The sequence below is a fragment of the Ictalurus punctatus genome, chromosome 5 (assembly GCF_001660625.3).
Source record: "Ictalurus punctatus breed USDA103 chromosome 5, Coco_2.0, whole genome shotgun sequence".
NCBI classification, from domain to species: Eukaryota; Metazoa; Chordata; class Actinopteri; order Siluriformes; family Ictaluridae; genus Ictalurus; species Ictalurus punctatus.
The window spans coordinates 19,521,994-19,546,048 of record NC_030420.2 but is presented as its reverse complement, the minus strand read 5'-3'; the positions used below and the strand labels follow the sequence as shown (position 1 = coordinate 19,546,048).

The following is a 24,055-nucleotide window of genomic DNA, read 5'->3' as shown; positions in this document are numbered from 1 at the left end:
ACCAACATACAAACTGGAATTTAGAGGAAAATCTATTTCTCAATATTTTACTCAGTATTGATGGCAGTCCTTTTTTAAACAATAATATTCTGGAAGTTACCCCCTAAAATTTTTTTGCACAATCCTTATTATATATGATTTATTGCAACCCTCAAAAAAAAAATAAATAAACTAACACTCATAACACTAATCTGTAGTGTTATATCTTGAACTTTTCATAACCTAAAGTTGTCAACTAATTTAAAGCACCTATGAAGACAATGTTGTGATCTCCATATGAGCAAAAAAAAAAAAAGCTTTATGCTACATCTAATCTTCTAACACGATGCCTCCTGTTATTCAAGCACAAACAAACAATGACCACGTTTGCATGCACATCAATATTCAGAAATTAATCCAAATTAATAAAAATAAATAAATAAATAAATAAATAAATAAATAAATAAAGGTATTTTAATTAGTATGGAGTTATGTGAACTACGCAATCTGATTTCCCGATTCAGATTAAGACAACATTCTGTTTCCCACCCCGGGAATATGCCTGTTTTAATCGGAAATTTGTTGTATGTAAACACTGTATTCAGAAAATCCACTGAAAGGTGATATATGCGCATGCTCCGTCCACAAGGAATTGTGGGTGCTAACAGACGCTTAGCTGTGGGCTAAATTTTTAAGAGTCAGTGACTATGTTTACGTGCACATCAAATTCTGTTTATATTCCGAATACGATGTTTATATGATTACGAGCATCGGAATATTCCATGGTTGTTGAAAGTATGACCGAGGTGCCATTCTTAAAAACCTAGAAATCTGGGGAAATCAGGAAATCTGATTGCGGTGTTTACATAACTCAATACTAATTTGAATATTGCCAAATTCTGATTAATATCGGATTATAGATGTGCATGTAAACACAGTCAATGTCACTGTTTGGGCTATAACCCCAAGCAAATATTAACTACAGCTTCAAATCTTCACAGTAAATGTAACCGACCAAGATAATAAGTGTTACATGTTAGACTCTTATAACCGCCCATCTGAATAATGACTGAATGCAGCGGAATGAAACAGAAATTTATTTAGAACTTTATTTCTTTCTCCCATTTAAATACACACTGGCTCACAGGCACAGTTATAAACGTTCTTCTGACATAAAAGGCGGTTATTTATTAATCACACTGAAATAGTCATTTACAGTATTGGCATTTCATAATTATAGAAAGGCTTTGTTTTTACTTCTAACATTTATATATATATTTTATTATAGGCATAGAAAAAATAAATTCTCCAATTTTGCTGGAACACATTCAAGTGTCTTTTTGAGGAGTGACGTCAATTTGCAGCAACGTGGTATAGGGTTTATGGAAGGATGAGTTATTAATCAGCGAGTTATTTATCTGAGGCACATACACTGAGGAGAAGCCGTGCTCTGTTGTTACTAAAACGATGCAATAACCGTTGCTCTTGAAAAGAAAGTAAGTTTGAAATACATGTGGCGTGTTATTGGAGATCACATGATTGTTACAAAGAACGGTTTAAAGTATATTTTATAAGGACATTTTGCTTGAACGGATATTATAATGGACAGTATTCTTATTAGAGTTTTATATAGAGAAGTAAAACATATTGAAAGCAAAAAACAATTAAAAAAAGCATCAGAATGAATGACCTGGACATTTCAAGAATCACCAGTGAGGAACAATATGTCTTCTTGATGCATGAAGGACCCAAACAGCATTCTGCATGGGTTAAGCAGCGACTGACAGCAGTTTCAGAGTGAATAATTGATTAGGCTGGACCCACTTATTTATTCATCGCCTCCTCACTGCCTCCATTATGGGAGACGGTCCATGGTCAGCTTGGATTCTATCTACTGCTAATGTTAACGCAGCGGGGCTCAGAGGGACAAGGTGCGTCTTTGCACGTGATTTGGAGGCTGCTGTGGTTGTATGTATATTTGTATTTATGTATGTATGTATGTACGTCAGGCTGTCATGTGCAGCTCTCCTTCCACGTCCGGTGCAGCTGCTGCATGCACTCGAAGGCTCTGTAGCTGATGTTCAGCGCGGGGTGCACCTTCAGCAGACTGGGCTCACCTATCAAAGACAGGCCGCAGATGCCAAAATAGGTGTGCAGAGGGTCTGAGAGGCAGGAGGTTGTGACAGAAAGGAGAAGAGAACGTGGGTCAGTTCAACAACACACACACACACACACACACACACACACACACACACACACACACACACACACACACACACACACACACACAGCCATACTAGCAGAACTTTCAGCTCAAGTTACTGTAATTGGAATTAGCATCTCACCCCCCTCCCCCCTTCCTAACAGTGTAAAGTACAGTAAGGACATGGTGTAGATCACCTACAATACAATATCAGCAACGCACAGTAAAATCTATTACGAATTTCCATCTAGAATGTCTTTCCAGCGTTTGTGGGGACAAAATTGACCAGAAAAAAATTAACCAGCCAAATTTGGTATACTGCAGAACACAGCCTCTATAACGGATTATGAAGAATACATGAAATCCATTTTAGCTGTCTTTTTTTGCTCCGGAGGGAAAAATCTCCAAAAGGATTTTTCTGCTTAGCCTGTGCACTAAATGAAATAACGATGAAAAGATCATGGAAGGAATCCAACTATGATGTACATTAGTATGCAAATAATCACTGTAGCATGTACAGTATATCCTTCAGGTTCTACTCAAGGGACAACCAAAAAAAAAACCGATCCCAAACTTAATCAAAATGTAGAGAATTTATATTTTAACTATGCGGTGGGTTTGGAAAGCATGTAGACGCCATCAGTTTTCGCACACTGTATTTCTGCTATGAATCATTTGCAGAAAAGTTCCAAAAATGAATATGAGGACTCAAAAACTGAGAAATCTCACATTCTGCAAAACCTTCAGCCCCTTGGCTAAGGCAGTACAAATTGAGCTCAGGTGCATCCTGAGACATCGAATTATGTCGGAATGTCTGTAGAGCTTTACCACTTGAGGCAAATTCAATTAATTGGACACGATTTATAATAAAAGCAACAGCGCATGTGATAATGCTTTTATACAACAGTTCTATAAACAAGAAATGAACATGGAGTAAGCGACATTTCAGACAAAACATGGTGGAATTTTCTTGGTGGAAATTTCTTTTTGCGCCGCGAACGGAAATAGATCCGGAAGAAGCCTCGCTCACTTTACAGCACGGTGATAAGTTCCCTAGATAGCTCACATTGATTTGTACATTCCCGTCAAAGGTGCTGCCGGTGAAATTGGCGCCCCTTTGTCTGATGAGGTTTCATATTGAGTCAAAAGTTATATTCCTGAAAAATATTATTTGCCATGCCTACCAATGAACGCTGCTGTAGTAATGGTTTCCGAAGACGGAGGTCGTTTTTTATGTACTGAACACATGAGCAGAGTGATACACACAGTGAAACATCCCGGTGTGGTCAGAGTAAATCTCGACCAACCAGATTAGTGACCTGAACTAACTAAATTAAAGGTTCTGAATCCTTATCTAAAGATTTCAGTGTTTTATTTTTAAGAAATATGCATTAATTTCTAAAACCTTGTTTTCATTTGGTCATTATGGCCCAAGTTTAAGTGAAATCTATAACAAAATAAAATGTGCAAAAACAGAAGGGGTCTTAGATTATAGCATGGATTATGAATAAAATAAAATAAAAACTTTGTTTTTGTATTTGTGAACTTTGTTTCTGGCCTCAATACAGTTAAAATTTCATATCTACGCCTCACATCCATAAGCTTACGTGCTTGAAATATCAACTTCCTTCGAATTATGTGAAAGCCAATTTACTGTGGAAAACCCACCTCCAACCATATATGCACCAATATCAAAAGTGATCTCTAGAACACTGATATGACCGAAATCCATGGCAACTGAAAGTAATCCATGTTCAGTATGGCCACCTTCCCAAAAAGGATCTTGGTTAAAGCATAATGGTTTAATCGACTTGAACAGAAATTTTCCAGTAACCTAAACACATTCTGTTTCAGTCGAACTCATTAAATAGACATTCACACCACATGTACTAAATTACACTGTGGTTTCAGATGACAATAGTGAATGCATGCACACACACACACACACACACACACACACACACACACACACACACACACACACACAGAACTGTAATTCTACCTGGATGGCTGTCTGGCCATTTAGCAAATCCACCAACCAAACTGTCTTGAGTGGACATGATGTAGTTTCGGTTCTTCTCAAAATCGGTGTATTGAAATACATCAAGGAGCTGAAAAACAAAAGCTAGATTTAGTTCAAATGCTTTTTTCTGAGAGGTGGCACATTCATCCATAAACTACTGTAGTGAATTATACAACACAGCATAGTTAGAAAAGCTTTAAACTACATAAAACTAACAGATACACCAGTCTGATGTAAAGCGCACACATCTATTTGTAGCCATGGTGTAGAATCAGTAGTGTTTTCCATCCATCCATCCATTTTCTATACCACTTATCCTTCAGGATCACAGGGAACCTGGAGCCTATCCCAGGGAGCATCGGGCACAAGGCAGGAGACATAATGGACAGGGTGCCAATCCATCGCAGGGCACAATCACACACCCATTTACACACTACAGAAACTTTGGAAATGCCAGGCAGCCTACAATGCATGTCTTTGGACTGGGGGAGGAAACCGGAGTACCCGGAGGAAACCCCTGCAGCACGGGGAGAACATGCAAACTCCACACACACAAGGATGCGGCGGGAATCGAACCACCAACCCTGGCTGTGTGAGGCGAACGAACCACTAAGCCACTGTGCGCCCTCAGTGTTTTAATATGAAATATATCCAGACGGTTGAAAACAAGTTTACATGATTCAGCATTTCACAACATCATAGGGCACTGCCACTGCACTGAAATAAATAAATATATATATATATATATATATATATATATATATATATATATATATATATATATAAAATTATTTTTATTTTTTTTTAAAGAGCCTGGTTTGTGCGCTACCTTTTGAAAATAGTTGTAGCGTATTTCAAAGGATGTACAGCACCTAGAATATAATGTATTATTTTGGCCCATTATCTATATACGTAGCATAACGCTGTATACCATGGTGCCATAGATATAATCATATATATATATATATATATATATATATATATATATATATATATATATATATCCCTCAAATTTATTGCACAAACACTGAACATCCATTTACCAGTAAAACAATACGGTCGGTTGCTGGAACGGATGGAATATAAACAAACAATCATTCGCTCTGTTTCCTCAAAGACTAGAACACACACCAACAGTGGAAGGTCTCTGCTCAGGACAAACGCACATTCTTCTAACAGACGCTAATCAAACGCAGACAATACATGCTGAAGAACAGCCAAGCCGACACGTGTGCTGTTAAAGTAACACGTTCCACTAGGAGGAATCATGTACTGAGGAAGAACACATGCTCTGCTTAATTTTATTACACAGATTTTATTACACAGACTTGTATTTTACTCAGAGATGTAATGGATAACGGGTGACCACTAGGAGAGAACAGTTATCATTTCCCACAGCATTTAAACATTACTCGTGTTAGTTGGTGGCATATGTATTTGTGTTTTTGATGTGTCATACCAAGGCATGTAAGGGATAATCCACACCCGACGCACACCTAGCTGTGGATTATCCCTCTTATACCATGGTCACTTACCAGCAGTGACGAGTTAAAACTGTCATCGATGGTTGCAGTGCAAAATTTGAATGAAAATAGTTCGTTTTTGTTATTTCATTTATATATACACAGGTCATTAGATCTAGAATTCTGCCCGCTCTAAATCATACACAGAGATATAATAAAATGGTGTGATAAAATTACATTTATTTGAATGAATTATAACAAACAGTTATTAGAGAGGGAGAGAGAGAGAGAGAGAGAGAGAGAGAGAGATTGTGTGTGTGAAGTACCTGTGTCTGTGCCGCATCTCTACTAATAATGCTAGCTGTGAGTTTAACTACTGTATGCTTCTATACCTGTATGTTACTATGGTTACAGTTGTTTATAAGACAGCACATTAATTTAGGATGGTGATTAAACTGACTGGAAATAACCTGTGCATTATACGGTTTGAACACTCACCTTCGAGCCAATCAGAATTGAGTATTCAGACAGATCATGATATAAAGAGAAATAATAAACAACAACAAAAATTCACAGTAAAAGCTTTACGGAATGTCAGCTCAATATTTCGGTCTTTGTGAAAGCTTCACCTGCGACAGATATATACAAATATGCCTCACATTTTCATATTTCCCCATCCATACTGTTTGACTTTATCCTCGAACATAAGTTTTGGGGGTTGGGGTGGTTGGATGTCAGAAACATGGGCTTTCAATTACCTCCAGTGTCGCTCCCACCCAGAATGAGTAACACGTATCCACAGGTTTATTGGGGCGTCCATGGAAACCATTCTGCTGTCTGAGTATGCACCACCTGCGTATTCGGTTCAGTTCTTGCTCGCTGAACATCTCCTCTAATTTACCCATCAGACACAGTGTGGCTATGGCACAAAAAGTGGAGCCTCCTAAGAGAAGAGAGACACGGTGGTAATGCCATGTGTTAATGATAGCACGTGTTTTCAGTCACTCGGTCAGCACTTCCCATCTGAAACGCAGCCCACAATAATGAGAACTGAATTGTAGCAAGGGCTGATGATATGATGGCATAAATAGTAGATTTGACAAGAAACCTCTACAGCTTTACCTATAGTTATGATAATGTATATTTACTGAAATTTCACTTAAATAAAGATTAACAGCATGCTTCAGGCTACATGTGACTGCTAACTGTAGACTGTAACTGTCCATCTATGAGCCGAGAAAATGATCTGGATTTATATACAAGGTGAAACTTGGAGTAAAGTCGCAAGTGCCTGAAGCACTCCTGTTCTCTGCATTTAGTTTCACTTCCTGGGACATTCCACAAAATGATAGTGCCTGACCGACCAGTGAGTTACTGTTAAAGGTGGAGCTTTGGGAAGATCAAAGAAACAGTCAGCAACGTCCTGTGATCTTTTGTTGAATCACACAGAGATCACAGTCGCTGTGGAAACTCAAGTGAGCTACAACTATTCAGGGAAGATGAATGGGTCGTAAAAGAGAATGCAGCTCCCTGTCACTGAACAGTGACAAGGAAGTAACAGATGGAAGGCACATCCTGAGGTGCGCATGTCCGTTTGCGTGGCCGATACAATATCTGCAATAAGCTTAACTCACCGTGAGACTCCAAGCCAGCTCCTTGACCAATGCCGTTATCATAGGACTGGAAAGAATAATAAAATCAGAAAGGGTTACACAAATCCTACAGTTAAGGACACAAAAAGACATACAGAAATAACTAGGTAATGTTAGAATGTAGTCTTTTTTTTTTTTTTTTAAATCATTTGGTCTGTTAGTAGTAATATACATACACATACATACATACATACATACATACAAGTATGCTACATTTACTCTGGTCATTCACTTAAATTTTTGAATAAATTGTACTTGTGGTATAAATTCGCAGTGCCTTTTACTCTTAAATTAAATTTGTACAGACAGGAATAGGGTAATGATAAATCATTGGATAGCCCACTGGGCAAGTGAAAAGCTCCAGTGTGCTGCCCAGTCCCATTTCTGTAAATATGTGTCTCCAAACCTGCAAATATACAGGTTCACATTTTTGCACTTCCAGTTCCATCGTCCTGAAGTCAATGGGTTTTTTGGTTGAATGTCTGGATTATGGTCTATAATATCTTGAACACAAGCTCAAGATATTTTCACGTTTTACTCTACATGATTTTGTCAAGCTTTTACGTGTCTTGAAAAAGCGGTTGCTCACATGTGGGTACATGGGACTACAGTGGTCGTCAGGGACGTTAAAAGTCATCACGCCGAACAGGAAAACTCATCCACTACAGCCTCGGTGTGTTTATACTCACGCTCTTGCAAACTATTGCAGCTCAAACTTTCCAACTTGTAGATTTATTAATTTATAGTATTTTCCAATTCAAATTGGAATGCCGATTCAATTTTCAAATTGTAGTGGTGGTGACGCTGAAGTCATGTGACCGCAGTGTAATTTTTACTTTTGCCGATTGCATTTAGGCTTCAAAATGGATAAAAGTTGTGTTCATTTGTGAAGATTGTCTTGATGAATAAAATGTGTAAGAATATGTAAGAGATATCAAGGTCTGCTGAAGTTGTAAAAATTACAGAACAAAAACTACAGAAAAAAGGTAAGTTTGGCCGGTTTACTAACATGGAAATGGGCGGGGCTAAGAATTATACGCAGTCAGCCACTAGAAGGCCCCGGAGGCACTTTGGCTTTACTTTTAAAACCCTATTATGACATCCACCCATATATACAGTCATTGTTCTGTCCTGGTATCGCACATAAAAGATATTACTCCAGTCTGGTTAGCATCTGTGTGTTAGAAGCTGGACTTTATAATGAGCCTGTTTCCTTCAAATCAACGTGAGCTATCTGTGTGTTCCTGATTCCGAAAAAAGATTTCTGTGATCCTAGTAACTGGGCCATGGATGTTGGTACCCAACAGGCTGGTTTGAATATTTCATTAACTGATGATCTCCTGGGGATTTTCACACACAACAGTATCTAAACTTTACACAGAATGGTACAAAAATAAAAAATAAAAATTAAAAAAATTCAGTGATCAGCAGGTCTGGGGGTGAAAAACCACTTGCCTGAGGAGAGCTAATATAAAATAAGCATACCCCATGGATAATTGTTGGGTTTTTTTGACATATTTGGACAAGCAAACATTTTATCATCTTTGAAACAGTGCCTATTAATAAAAGTTGATGTACTTGAACAAAACCACATGGAAAGATAGCTTTTTCAATGATTTATTTAACATAAATATCAATAGATGTGATTTTCTTCTGTGGAAAAATTAAGTACACCCTTGGCGTCAGAAGCTAGTATTGTCCCCTTTAGCAGAAATAACATAAATAATTGTCCCCTTTAACAGAAATACATTTTTGACCACTCTTCCATGCAATATTCTTTCATTTGCAAGATGTTTGAGGGTTTTCTTGAATGTACACACAATATTATAATGGGATTCAAATCCAGCCTTTGACTAGGCTTTTCCATAATCCCCATTTCTTCTTTTTGAGACATTCCTTGGTGGATTTGATAGTTTGCTTAGGATCATTATCCTGTTGAAATGTCCATCTTCGGAGAGATGGCCTCACTTTATCTTCAAGCACTCTTTGATATGAAGAATTCATAGTTGAACCAATGAATGCAAGCTGTCCAGTCCCTGAGGCAGTGAAGCAACCACAAACTACCCCAAACCATAACATTTCAAACCCAACCACCAAATTTAAATGGGATTCAAATCCGGGCTTTGACTAGGCCATTCCATAATTTGCTAGTCTGGATTTGCGAGTGTGCTTAGGATCATTATCCTGTTGAAAGGTCCACTTTCTGTTTAACTTAAACTTTCAGACAGATGGCCTCACAATTATCTTCAAGCACTCTTTGATGCAGAATTCATAGTTGAATCAATAAATGTAAGCTCTCCAGTCCCTGAGGAACCCCAAACCATAATATTTTCACCACCGTGCTTCACAGTTGGTATGAGGTGCTTCTCCTGAAAAGCTGTCTTTGGTCTGCACCAAATATGTCTGCTGTTACTGAGGCCAAACAACTCTATCTTTGATTCTTCTGTCCAAAGCACATTATTCCAAAAGGCCTGGTCTTTTTCTGTATGCTCGTTGGCAAACTGTAGTCTTGCAAAGGCTTTTTCCTGGCACGCCTCCCATGCAGGTCAAATTTGTGCTCTTTCTGATTGTAGAAGCAAGCACTTTGACACCAACAGTTGCAAGACTTACTAGCAGATCCTGTGATGAAATTTTGGGGTTCTTGGAGACTTTTTTTGCATCCACTAGAACTCCCTATGCAAGTTCTAATCACTGGCACCCAATCTTGGACACCCGATTCTAATTTTATGGATTTGAAAATGTGATAATTGTAGGGTTGTACGTACTTTTTCCATGTGATTGATCTGGTTTTTTTGTGTTAATTTAAACTGTGAACATCACAAAATGTCAATTTTGTGTGTCATTTAATATAGTGTATCAACTTCATTAATAGGCACTGTTTCAAGAGGATCCAATGTTTGCTTGTCCAAATATATGTCAAAAAAGCCAACAATTTCCATGGGGTGTACTTATTTTTTCACATGACTGTAGTACATCATAGCCCATAGAACTGAGATATATAAAACTCAAAATTCTTAGTGGTATAAACAAAAAAAAGTCACATCATCATGGTAGATCACAGCATCTCCCAATCCACATAGCACACAACCACTGTCATGACAATATAAATATGCCATCTTACTACTCTGTCATCTCCACTATTTTCTAGGAATCAAAAAAGGCACCCAGAAGTAGACCAAATTTAGACATAGACTTGGTTGATTCAGTCCTTGTAACATGGTTTAGTTGTACATTTCCAGTTCTTCAATATATACATTAATAAAGTCTGCAAGAGCTAAACCTAAACATGGCTTAGATATTGTGTCCGGCAACATCGATTTGTCACTCAGCAGACAAAAGTGTGGACACTTTGGCAAGGGCTGTTCTAAGCATTTCTCAACTGTACCAACAACTTGAACCCAGAAACATGAGACCAAGGGACAATCTCACATTAGACACAAAAAGGTACGAACACAGTTACTGCATTTCCAGCACTTATTAGTGTACGTATTAGCCCCAGTTTCTGAAGTCTGACCAGAGTCCTTTAATATCTGTAAATTATTTTGTAACTTGTAAATTTACTTCCCCATATTAGCTATTTGTAGATTTGAACTTTTCCCATGAAATATATTTATTGCCATTCTGTAAAACACAGATGATCATTTTGAGACTTGTGCATGCATGTGTTTTTCAGTGTACAGTTTCTTTTCCTATTTTAATTGAAGGGTTTTTCCATATTGGTGAAAGAGAGTGCTTAGAATGTGAAACATGCTGAAACATGTTGTGTACTTTACACAAAACGTCATGTGAGTGTTAAGATACAGGGTTAATATCTCCTTCAACAATAAACTCAAATGTTTTCTGAGAAAATGCAAGTATAAGACTAAAGGGCAACATGACTGCTGTCTAACTCCATCCACCTCCAGCCAGATCGCCCTGTGGTTCTCACCTGGTTTCCCACTGAAGCTAAGCAGAGTTCAGCCTTGTCAGTACTTGGACGGGAGACCTCTAAGGTTAACCTCTAAAACTAAGGTTGCTACTGGAAGTGGTATTAGTGGGGCCAGCAGGTGGTACTCGGTCGGTGTGGGGCTTAATGCCCCAGTATAGTGACGGGGACACTACACTTTGGATGAGATGTTAAACCCAGGTCATGACTCTCTGTGGTCATTAAAAATCCCAGGACACTTCTCGTAGGGGTATAACCCCTATAAATCCAGGTGAATTTCCCCCATTGGCCCTTCTCTATCATGGCCCCCTAATAATCCCCATCTCTGAATTAGCTACATCACACTCTCCTCTCCAGTAATAGCTGGTAGGCGTTCTGGTGCACTACGGCTGCCCTCACATCATGCAGGTGGATGCTACACACTACTGGTGGTTGAGGAGAAACCCCCCCCCATACTATGTAAAGCGCTTAGTGTCTAGAAAAGCATTTTATAAATGTAACTAACCTTGGGCGAACATCATTTTCTGATGACCAATGTTTTATATATATAATAATATATAGCAATATAATAATGCTTTATGTTCAGGGGTGCCAGCCCATCTTTCAGGCTTGTGACACACTGTTGGTTGATTATTATTCTTGGTTTATTCCCATTCCACACAAAAGCCTTTACTAGCTGATTGTATTGCTTGAATAACTATGTAGGTATGGTTAAAGGAACCATCACTGAAATATAGTTAACCATTGAGGGTGCCATTATTTTGATTCCATTTATTTTGACCCAAAGGAGGAGGTGAAGCATGCTCCTTCCAAGTGCTAGGGCAATATTAATTTAGACCATGTCCTGAAGATTGCAAGAAGGTCTGATACTTAGATATTTCCTCCATGACAGTATCCACTTCATTGCAAGCGGCATAAAACAGTGTGTTAGGAGAAGTGCATTTTTTAAAGCCCTAGATTCGAGATCAAGAGGAACCTACTTTTTCAGAGGAACCGTGGGCTTCATTAAGTTTAAATCTACATTACACCTCATGTAATGCAAGTGGTATTTTATGGTGAATACCCTACTTTATTATACAGTCTGTTGAATCCAGAGCCTCATATTGAACAAACAATACTCCACATGCTTACAGCCCTATCCATTCATCTCTGACTTCTCTTATCTAAAAGACATTTCTCACTAGATGTTCCCCCCGTCCCGCCCACACACACACCATTCTGTGTAAACTGTAGATACTTTTGCATATCCCAAGAGATCAGCAGTTTCTGAAATACTCAAACCTGCTTTTTGTTTGGCACCAACAACAATGCCACGGACAAAGCCACTGAGATCACACTGTTCCCTCAATTCTGATGTGAACCTGTATGATTTTATACACTTCGCTGCTGCCACTGGATAATTGCATGAAAGGGCACGTATAAGTGTTACTAATAATGTGGACGGTGAGTGAATGTATGAATATAAAGCTATATGTCTCCATTCGAATTCAGTTACAGACATATTAACTGAGCACTAGGTACAGTACATAATCATAAATGCATCAGTGATTTGTTTAGATTCATTAGTCACGTACTGTTTTTTTTTTTTTTTTTTTTTTAGACACGGCCAATTGATTCCATTTCACTTTAATATCGCCTATTGGGCTTAAACAGCCTTTTAATTCCACATTAAACAGTCCCTAAACATGACTCGCTTAAATAAACAGAGTAAACATGAAATGTACGTGACTCTTTTCTGGATCAGAGGAAATGCAGCAACACATGATACCAGAAAATAAATAAATAAATAAATAAATAAATAAATAAATAAATAAATAAGTGTAAGTGAGTGTGTGTGTGTGAGATAATATAGTTATAATATAATGTATAAGATTATATATATATATATATATATATATATATATATATATATATATATATATATATATATATATATATATATTAAAGCAAAACAATGGCTTATACTTAAAACAAGAAGAGAAGAAGAAACTGTTCCTCTTTACAGTACATCCTCATTCAGGAGAAAAAGCAAAGTTCAACAGAGCCTAGAAATCATTTGCAGTCTATACCAACCAAATATTTATAACCACCTCTTTTCTGTGTCTCAGCCCACAGTGGGTTTAGTACTCAAACACCAAAATGTGCTCCATAAGAGGATTAGTGCCCTGACAATCCCTCCAGCTTAACACCATTTATTTATAGCTAGGTGACAGCAAACCTGTAATACAGGGCATCTTTGTGTGTATGCTAGTCTTTGGAGCATAATATTTAAATATATACGTATATAGTCATACAGTCAAGTTTGCATCCTGTTACCATAAAACGACAGAGACAGAAAACCTAAAAACCAAAACATTTAATGTCAGATTTCTTCGAGGTTTGTTCGTTATCAGTAACAAAAGGGTCAAACGCTGTGTGTTAAGATATAAATCAGGAAATAATTCTGTTCCAAAGCTGCAATATTTCCCTCTCTGAATGGAATATTATTCTCTAATAACTTGTGTGTCCAGCCCTTGCCTTTATAACACTCTCTAAACCTGTTTCATGTCCTCTGAAAAGCCTTTAGATCCTTTATAATACTGACTCCCAACTCCATTCTTACCCAATGACTACTGACATACGGTATCTGCTATAACTATGGCATGCTACCTTCTTTAGATCAAGTCCAGGGTTTTCCTTACCACAGAAAGGCTTAGGCGTAGCATCTAAGCGTTTTCTTTGCGGAGCACCTTAAGCCAAACGAATGTAAAAAGGCATTTATTTTCATTAAATCTCTAACATGTTATTTGATTATAAGTACAGTAAGTGTTGTCAACTTTCCTTCACAAATATGGTAAGGATAAAGGTATAAAACAACATGAAAAACTTAATATAGCATCATTTCTTTCAAATAATTTCAACGCCCCCCCTAGGGTTGCATGCCCCTGGAACCCAGACAGCACATAAGCCCTCTAAACACCTAACGAAAACCCTGAAGTCGATAGAGAACAAGAAGGTCATGGCAAAACCCCGTTTAAAAAATATTTTTCTATGTTTTGGATTGTTGTCTTGCTGCAGGATACACACACATTTCATTTTTTACTTCTTTCCAAAAGTCACAGAAATGAAGCCAGGCAACCACATCTTTTTGATGCTGTGTCACAGGGCAGCATAACACACTCGGAGGAAAGCGCTATCTGCCCTCTTCCACATACATGAGCTCACAGATGCCCACATTTGGTTAGTGTTACTGTGATTGGAGAGAGAGAGCGAGAGAGAGAGAGAGCGAGAGAGAGAGAGAGAGAGAGAGAGAGAGAGAGAGAGAGAGAGAGGATCCCTCCCACCCAGAAAGCATGGCCAATATTGCTCACTTGTTTCCTGGCTACAGATGACTTATGTAGATGCAAAAATCCTCAGGAGACCCAGACCTTTGCACTCAATTATATTCTGAAAGAATAGGACTGCCTGAAACACAGTGGATTTTCTCAGAGCCAGATGAAACTCTTTGACGGGTGCCATCGCCCCCTCCCTCTTGGGCTCAAGTGGTTGAAACGAAGGGCAGCGGTAATGGAGTCCAGCTTTTGTGCTGATATAATGACTGGGTCGGATCATGTCCTGTAGCTTTGTTTGCAAAGGTGTCTAACTGAAAGGCTGATCAGCGCAACTTGACCGTAAAGCAAAAAGCAAAGCAGGTTAAGAACTCACTATATGGTAAACGTTATTAGATTACAGGTTAATCCATAACTTTTCTCTCCTCTCTATAGAGTGATTAGCACACTAATGTCTTTACTGCATGGTTGCCATGTGTGCGCTAGAGAGGAAGGAACTTGATAAACATAAAAAGGGAAGCGTCTCAGACTCACCATGCTTCTCCTGATGTAATCGATGGCTTTTATGCAGTCCATTCCCGACCAGTCGTCCAGCATGTAGCAGATGCATGCAGCACAGTACACAAACCTCATGTCATTCTCACTTCCCTCAGGCACGGCATAGAAACTGCACAGTAGACAAAAACAGACAGCAAACACTTTAATGGACTGCACGCAGTGGTCTGCCCTGAAAAGGTCCACTCACAAGTACACGTTGTTTAGGATATTTTACGCCTTTGCAATATCAGTGAAGCACACGGTCACACAAAAAATTATCTTTGTCCTTGCAACCCTGCCATGCACCCCATTGTTGTTCAGTGTTCTCCTGATGGTGGACTCATGACCATTAACATTAGCCAATGTGAGAAAGGCCTTTAGTTGCTTAGAAGATTCCCTGGCTCCTTTGTGACCTTGCGGACTATATATGGCGTGACCGTTCCAGGGGAGGGTAACAATGGTCTTGAATTTCCTCCATTTGTACACAATCTGTCTGAGTCCAAACTCTTTAGAGATGGTTTTGTAACCTTTTCCAGTCTGATGATAACAGCAACAACAATAACTCTTTTTCTGAGGTCCTCAGAAAACTCCTTTGTTCGTGCCATGATACACTTCCACAAACATGTGTTGTGAAGATCAGACTCTGATAGAGCCCTGTTCTTTAAATAAAACAGGGTGCTCACTCACACCTGATTGTCATCCCATTGACTGAAATCACCTGATTCTAATTTCACCTTCAAATTAAATTGCTAATCCTAGAGATTCAAATACTTTTCCCACTCACAGGTATGTAATATTGGATCACTTTCCTCAATAAATAAATGACGAAGTATAATATTTTTGTCTCAGTTGTTTAATTGGGTTCTCTTTATCAAATTTAAGGACTTGTGTGAAAATCTGATGATGTTTTAGGTCATATTTATGCAGGTATATAGAAAATTCTAAAGGGTTCACAAAGTTTCAAGCACCACTGTAAAAAGATGCACCGTTTACATTCATTTCCCATCCAATTGCTAGCACAGACACTTAACCACTGGGCAACCACTGGCCAGAGACAAAGGCACAATGTACACAGCTTCACTAGATATAAAGAAATTAATCAGACATTTGTAGTTCAGAGGATTTCTCTCAATAAGAGATTCTGTGACTTAAAAGAGGTTCCTCTGATGTTTAAGCAGTAGGTGTTTTTATTCTAGGTGTTAAAAAAAAATAAGGGGCTGTAATCACAATGAATCTCATCATACTACTAAAAGTTCTCGCGAATAGCAGTAACAGTCCCTAATTGATGAATCTTTCCTTAAAGCGCACCTATTATGGTTTTGAAACATGCCTAATTGTGTTTTAAAGGTCTCATACAATAGATTTACATGCATCTAAGGTCAAAAACACACTTTGATGTGCTCATAATTTAAACAACAGCATTACCTTTTCCCCCCCAGTGTCACAAATGACTCATTAAATGATCCGTTTTAAAGGATTCATTCTAAACTCCTCCTTTCAGAGAGCATACTCTGTTTTGATTGGTCAGATGTCCCAGTCTGTTGTGATTGGTCTACAGCTGTCAGCGTGTGTCGAAAAGGAAACTCCCACTACTGTTCATGGGCAGCCGATGAAGACCAGAGGCGGGTTTTTGTTACAAACCTACGTAGGTTAGTATATGAAGTAAAGTCTGGAATCACTAACAACTCATTTCAGCTATTCAGAATCAGTTCCTTCTTTTGGGAGACAATAATGCGGTTTGTCGTGCACTTTGATTTTTGAAACTTTGCTGACTTTTTACATTCACAAACAGCTACATAACACACTACATGAAAGGTAATATCTGAAAATGCACAATAGTGCACTTTAAAAGCCATTCATGAAACTGGAGGAACTTTTACTAAGGAATTTGAAGAGGGTCGACCCTGCTGCTAAGCTTGAAGGAGTGTCTGATGATGAATGAATGTCAGCAGTAGCAAGGTGAACTGAAATCAATTCTCGATCCATAATGCCATATTATTATAATATTTTTTTTAATGGAAAATACGTGTCTCTGACCTCATACATGAAAACAAAAATCTAAAGTGCTCATATAAATGTATGTTCAGCTTGTCAGAGTATTCATGTATCACACTGTAGTTCAACACAATAATAATAATAATAAAAATAATAATTATGGGTATTTTAAGTTATTTTGACACGGTGCTTACGTGGTGGTTTACACTTGTAGTTGTGGAGGATTTTCAGTTGGATGAATGGCAGAAGATAATCTATGTTCATCTCAGCTGCATAACTGCATCTAAACATATGAGCAAAGTGGACAAAACCTTGAAGTGCAGTGATTCTACATCCTTTTTCTTAACATACTATATGATCAAAAGTATGTGGACACTTGAGTATTGAACATCAAATTCCACAAACTTGGTTGTTGTTGCCGCTAGAACATCCTCCACTCTTCTGGGAAGGCTTCCACTACATTTTGGAGCGTGGCTGTAGGGAGTTTTCCCATTGAGCCACAAGAGCTTGGACACTGATAAGTGGCAAGAAGGCTTGGCATGCAAAAAGTGCTCAGTGGGGTTGAGGTCAGGGCTCTGTGCAGACCACTCAAGCTCTTCCACTCCAACGTTGACTAACCATGTCTTCATGGAGCACGCTTTGTGCACAGCGGTTCGGTCATGCTGGAACATGTTTGGGCCTCTTAGTTCCAGTGAAAGGAAATCTTAATGCTTCAGCATATAATGACCAACCTTGTTATGGTCAGGTGTACACAAACCGTTGGCCATATAGTCTAGGTGAAGTGATTGCATCTTTTACTACGCAAATCACTGCAATACTCACACGATGTTTCTAAAGGCTTGTTGCTTTTAAATATTTTATGTTCACACCACCCTAAGTTTTGAAACAAAGGTTTAGGAGCGTTTAGTGTGCAAACATTTCATGAATTCTTCCAAGACTGAAAAATCTTCACCTTAAAATTAGGATAAAAACACACCATTTGTTAAATAGAGGTGTGCAACAATTTTCCACAGCCATCTTTGCTCATATTTACCAAGGGTGTCAGTATTACTGGAGGGTATTATAGCTAAAAATACATAGAGTTGTGCTTGAGCATTTGTGAAACCTTTAGAATTTTCAAAATTTCTGCATAAATATGACCTAAAACGAGATCAGATTTTCACACAAGTCCTAAAAGTAGATGAAGAGAACCCAATTAAACGAATGGGACAAAAATATTGTACTTGGTCATTTATTTATTGAGGAAAATGATCCAATTATATATCTGTGACTGGTAAAAGTATGTTACCCTTTACTTTCAGTATCTTGTCTGACCGCCTTCTGCAGCAATAACTACAACTAAACTGTTGATCAATCCTGCACATCAGCTTGGAGGAATTTGACCCCATATGTTAACTAGTTACCCGTATATTACAAGCTCGAAGATTTTTCTTAGAATATTTGATATCGAACTCCTCTAACGTCTAATATAGTTCTCCTGTCTTAAAATAATCTTATATTGAATAACCCTACCGGGTCGACTTCTATAAAAGGATGAATATCCCAAGTGCATTTTACAGCTTCTGAGGTTTGGAGTAGTACACCAGAGAAAATAAATACCTGCCATCCTCCAGCTGTAGGGCCTTCAAACCCGCCAGACAGGCCTCCTTATTGATGCGACTCAGGTCATCTCCCAGAATAATGAGACAGGCCAGGCCAGTGTAGGTCATAGCCACATGGCCACTGTCATATGGATGAGGAGTTCCAGGGCCCTAAGCGTGAGGTGACAAAAGGATAAGCACACAACCATGACAAAAAAAAAAAAAATGTACAAAGGGTGTTAAATGCACAGACATCTTAAGGTATAAATCTGAATACAGACATGTTAATTGCAAAGCAGAAATATTTCAAATATTAACCCTAATACTCTATTAATACCAATAAACCTGCCAGTTTATTAGGTACATCTACATTAATTTAACATTTTAATCAGGTACATGCTTGTGTGTAGAGTTGGTACAAGTGTATAAGGTATAGCAGATTTGTTAGGAACCTCAATGTCCCTGCCAACCAAAAATATACAGCTAACTATGGTGCTGTGATCTTAACTCTTACCAGAGGCCAAAAAACCGAATTTCCACCAGCTTTGGGGGTGCCCTTCGTTCAGCAATGAAAGTAGACACGCAGGATTTTAATAATTTGCAGCATTTCTTAAGTATTTCTTTTTTAAAAAAACATTTTTACCAGGCCTACTCGGTTTAAATGTTATAATTTTATTGTGGCAGTCGTATACAGTGTTTTAATTCAAAAGAAAAAACATAAAAGCTAAACATAGTCACAATACTCTACACACAGGAACCCAACAGTGCCGTGACTAATCTTATTACATTCTTGGAGCGATAAAATAATTGATTTGTTTATTCTGATTGAAAATGTCCAATAAGATGATTTCCATTCTGCTGGCATAATGGAACACCAGAGCACGGCAATGAAATTATTACACCAATGCTGATAGCATGTAAACCTGTGCACTGTATGAATACATGTAGCTAAAAAACATCCACAGCTCAATATTTACAGTTATACCTCCTCATGTCTCCCTTGTTATTTTTGCTTTCACTCTTTAGAATTTTCTTCCCCCATTTTATTGCTCTGCTTGAGTTTTGCTTTTGACTTTGAAAAAAAAAAAAAAAAAAAAAAACCATTCTCTGATCCATTTCTTTCCTTCGCTCCCTTGCCTAGGAGTGGTTTTAATAGTCCAAAAAAAAGTTTTACTTTATATATTAGTTTTAAAAAAAAATTCTACATTGCCCTCCAAAGATTGGAGCAAATAAAACTAGAGGATAACACAATGTGTGCATGTAAAAACATGAGCTATAATGTCTAAAGTGGACCAACATGGTATGTGTCAAATAAAGTGGCTAGTAATAACACAGTGCTTAAACACACCAGCAGCACCTCATACATGCTTACCAGTACAACTCCCATTAACATGCCACTTCCATGTCACTATCACTGCTATGATCCACCACCCAAATAATGTGTGCTCAGCAGTGGTCTGTGATGGTCCCTTTCCAATGATGGATAGCATAAAGTGGGGCTGAGGTATTATGTGTGGCTTACAGATTGCCTAGAGTCACTAAATCAAAATCTACAATGTGCATCTCAGCAGTAGGTGTCTGATAAAAAGGTCAATGTATGGAGCCACTAGGTAGGTGTATGCCTGTCTGGTGTTGAACAGGATCATGTAATAACCTTTGAGGCATTGTATGGAACTCCAATGTGTGATGATCCCCGGAAGCCACAGCGCCAAAGATTAGATTCTGGTTATGAGGGGGGAAAAAGACCAAACCATCAATATGTAAAATGTCTGGATTTTCAGTTTGTACAAACACCAACAGTGCCATCTAATGGTCTGCATGGTAACCAATAATTGTTTTCATTCAAATCAAATCACTATAATTAAAAATTAAAACCTGCTCAGTTCACCAAACAGAGGTTTAATTATAGGAAAAACAGTAATTAACTGTACTATAGTAGTATAATCAACAGAATAATAAATATTGGGGGTGAGCAATACGACTATTATATCATCACAATATTTTACTTTTTCAATATAAACAATGTGTCCATATATATATATATATATATATATATATATATATATATATATATATATAAAAATAAAGAGAGAGAGAGACAGCCATGTGAAAAAATAAGCACACCCCATGTAAATTGTTGGCTTTTTTGACATATTTGGACAAGCAAACATTTGATCATCTTTGAAACAGGGCCTATTAATGAAATTGAAATACTTGAACAAAACCACAGGGGAAATAAGCTTTTATAATCATTTATTCAACAGAAAGATCAATAGACGTAATAATCTTCTGTGGAAAAAGTACGTACACCCTTGGCCTCAGAAGCTAGTATTGCCCCCCCTCCAGCAGAAATAACTTCTTATAGCTGTTTTGCATAATTGTCCACCAGTCTCTGACATTGGTTTGCTGGAATTTATTTATGACCACTCTTCCATTTAATATTCTATCAGTTGCAAGATGTTTGAGGGTTTCGCTGCATGCACTGCCCATTTCAAACCCAACCACCAAATTTAAATGGGATTCAAATCCGGGCTTTGACTAGGCCATTCCATAATTTGCTAGTCTGGATTTGCGAGTGTGCTTAGGATCATTATCCTGTTGAAAGGTCCACTTTCTGTTTAACTTAAAACTGTCAGACAGATGGCCTCACAATTATCTTCAAGCACTCTTTGATGCAGAATTCATAGTTGAATCAATAAATGCAAGCTCTCCAGTCCCTGAGGAACCCCAAACCATAATATTTTCACCACCGTGCTTCACAGTTGGTATGAGGTGCTTCTCCTGAAAAGCTGTCTTTGGTCTGCACCAAACATGTCTGCTGTTACTATGGCCAAACAACTCATTCTTTGATTCGTCTGTCCAGAGCACATTATTCCAAAAGGCCTGGTCTTTGCCTATATGCTCATCGGCAAACCGTAGTCTTGCAAAGGTTTTTTTCCTGGCACGCCTCACATGCAGGTCAAATTTGCATGCACTGACACCAACAATTGCAAGAGTAACTAGCATGTCCTGTGCTAAATTTTTCTTGGAGACTTCTTTCTGCATCAGGCTGAATTTGCTGGGACGGCCAGCCCTGGACAAATTGGTAATGTTTGAAATCTGCGCCATTTGTAGATGATTTTCCTGACAGTGGAATGATGTATTTCACATAATTTGGAGATCTTTTTAAATCCCTTGCCAGACTGATAGACACTCACAACCTTTTTTTCTGAAGGCCATACAGGCCTCTTTAGATCTAGGCATGATGCCACACACCTCAATAGAAAAGGCATCACCAGACACTAGAAATGAGAGGGATATAAATAAGACAGGTTCCACCAGCAATTAATAATAAGCACTGTTTCAAAGAGGATAAAATGTTTGACTGTCCAAAAAAATAATAATAATAATAATAATAATAATAATTTCCAAGGGTTGTACAAACAAACACACGCGTACATGCATACATACATACATACTATATTGATATACCAGCTCCAGTATACCAGTATTTGTATTCTAAGTATAAAAAAAACGTATCATACAGACATGTTTTTAGTTGAAAGCATAGTTTTCTTGTTTGCAAGTTAGTATTGTAAGTATATTGAGAATAAAACACAGGACGTACGATCTTCTGTGGGTAAAACCTGTAATGAGTAGATCCACTCAATCAAGCTGGGCTTGTCTACAACATCCAAGGCTTCAAGAACATCAAGTCCAGACAGGGCAAAGAACACAATTGTCAACCTTGAGTTAAAAAAAAAAAAAAAAGGACAGCATTTTTGCAATGTGTACAGTATTACATAAGGCAATGCTAATACACATTATTCAGATATGAGAGGTCACGTGGTATCAGCAAGATCCATTTTTACTGGCGTTTTTTTTTGGTACATCGATTATTTGTTTAATTGACATAATAGTAGCTTTTTAAATCAACGTCAGTATGTACCCTTATTTACATATTAACCACTAGTCAAACATCTAACATTTGGAATATCATCAATCTTAAGGCACACTATTACGTGTTAGCTAGTTATCTTCCTACTCCATGGACTGTACGAGTTATATGGCTAGAACAACTAGCTTAGCTTTTTAAAAAAAATAATAATAATAAAAAAAAAAAACACCGCTATGGAAAAACTTCTTTATGTACCTGCTGGTTTCATATGAAGCGTATCGCTCCGGTAGCACCTGAAGGCATCTCTGAAAAAAACGTATATGTCTGTCTCTTAAAAAATCTATTTGCTCAAAATCATCAAATGAATTGTCTTCTTCCGCCATCTTTACCTTGTACAGGCAGCGATACTGTTTCCGGCCGAGCGCCATTATGGGAAAACATCCGCGAAAATAAAAGTCCTGTTTGTTCAAAGCCGTCCATTTATGTTTGTACAGGGAAGTGGGAGTATATACATATATATATACATAGTATATACATATATATATACATAGTATATACATATACATATATATATACATAGTATATACATAGTATATACATATACATATACATATATATATACATAGTATATACATATACATATACATATATATATATATATATATATATATATATATATATATATATATATAAAACTGACCAAAACCCCCCAACAATTAAATATAGTCCATGTCAATTAATTGGACCAAAAAATTCAGAACCAAAGTCTGTGTTCTCTGTGTGCCCGTGTCCCTCTGTGTGTGTGTGTGTGTGTCCCTCTCACTCTGTGTGTCCCTCTGTGTGTGTGTGTCCCTCTCTCTCTCTGTGTGTCCCTCTGTGTCTGTCTGTGTGTGTGTGTGTGTGTGTGTGTGTCTCTCTCTCTCTCTCCCCCTCTTTGTGATGGGGATGCCTGAACCTGATACACTGCCACTGCTGTGTCTCTTCTCACCCTAATTCATCCTGATGCTCTACTTCTGCTTTCTGGACTCGTGACTGCTGTGGATGGTGCCACATGGATACTCTGAAGATAAACACTTCAGTTTACAAAACAGTTTACACTCAAGACCTTTCTTCAGTGGACAATCACATCTAGATGCTGTAGACATGATGTCCCAAAGAACTGTTGCATGGCTCACGAGGACCATGATGATCATACTGAACCTGAACATACTTTCAACTCACTTGCTATGACACTACAGTATGACTTCATTGTACACAACTATGGAGGAATATTAATACATTACACTCTCTTATAATGACACTCTTCAGTGTCACCCAGACAAGTCTAGATCCGTTCAAGATTTCTTCCTAATGTCATCTTGGGGATTCCCCCCTGCAACTGGCTTGCTCACTATACATCCTGATATCTATCAACTTCTGCTATACAAATAAAAGTGAATTCAAAGTAAAATCAAAGTAATTTAGATGTTGAAGCATCAAAAAGAGACCTCTAAAAGGCATATGAATATTTAGA

The 24,055-nt window shown here is 37.9% G+C and overlaps 1 protein-coding gene across 1 annotated transcript; it reads right to left on the bottom strand.

Annotated features, from left to right (window-relative positions):
• Positions 1–1,060: 1,060 nt before the first annotated feature.
• On the bottom strand, positions 1,061–22,985 carry pggt1b (protein geranylgeranyltransferase type I, beta subunit). The gene is made up of 9 exons (XM_017468577.3): positions 22,798–22,985; positions 22,273–22,391; positions 20,320–20,387; positions 18,685–18,836; positions 15,088–15,220; positions 7,303–7,348; positions 6,427–6,611; positions 4,185–4,293; positions 1,061–2,141 (listed from the first exon to the last, which is right to left on the bottom strand). Exons 1-9 carry the CDS (start codon positions 22,968–22,970, stop codon positions 1,993–1,995), a joined length of 1,134 nt encoding a protein of 377 aa, XP_017324066.2. The 5' UTR covers positions 22,971–22,985; the 3' UTR covers positions 1,061–1,992.
• Between the last annotated feature and the right edge of the window lie 1,070 nt (positions 22,986–24,055).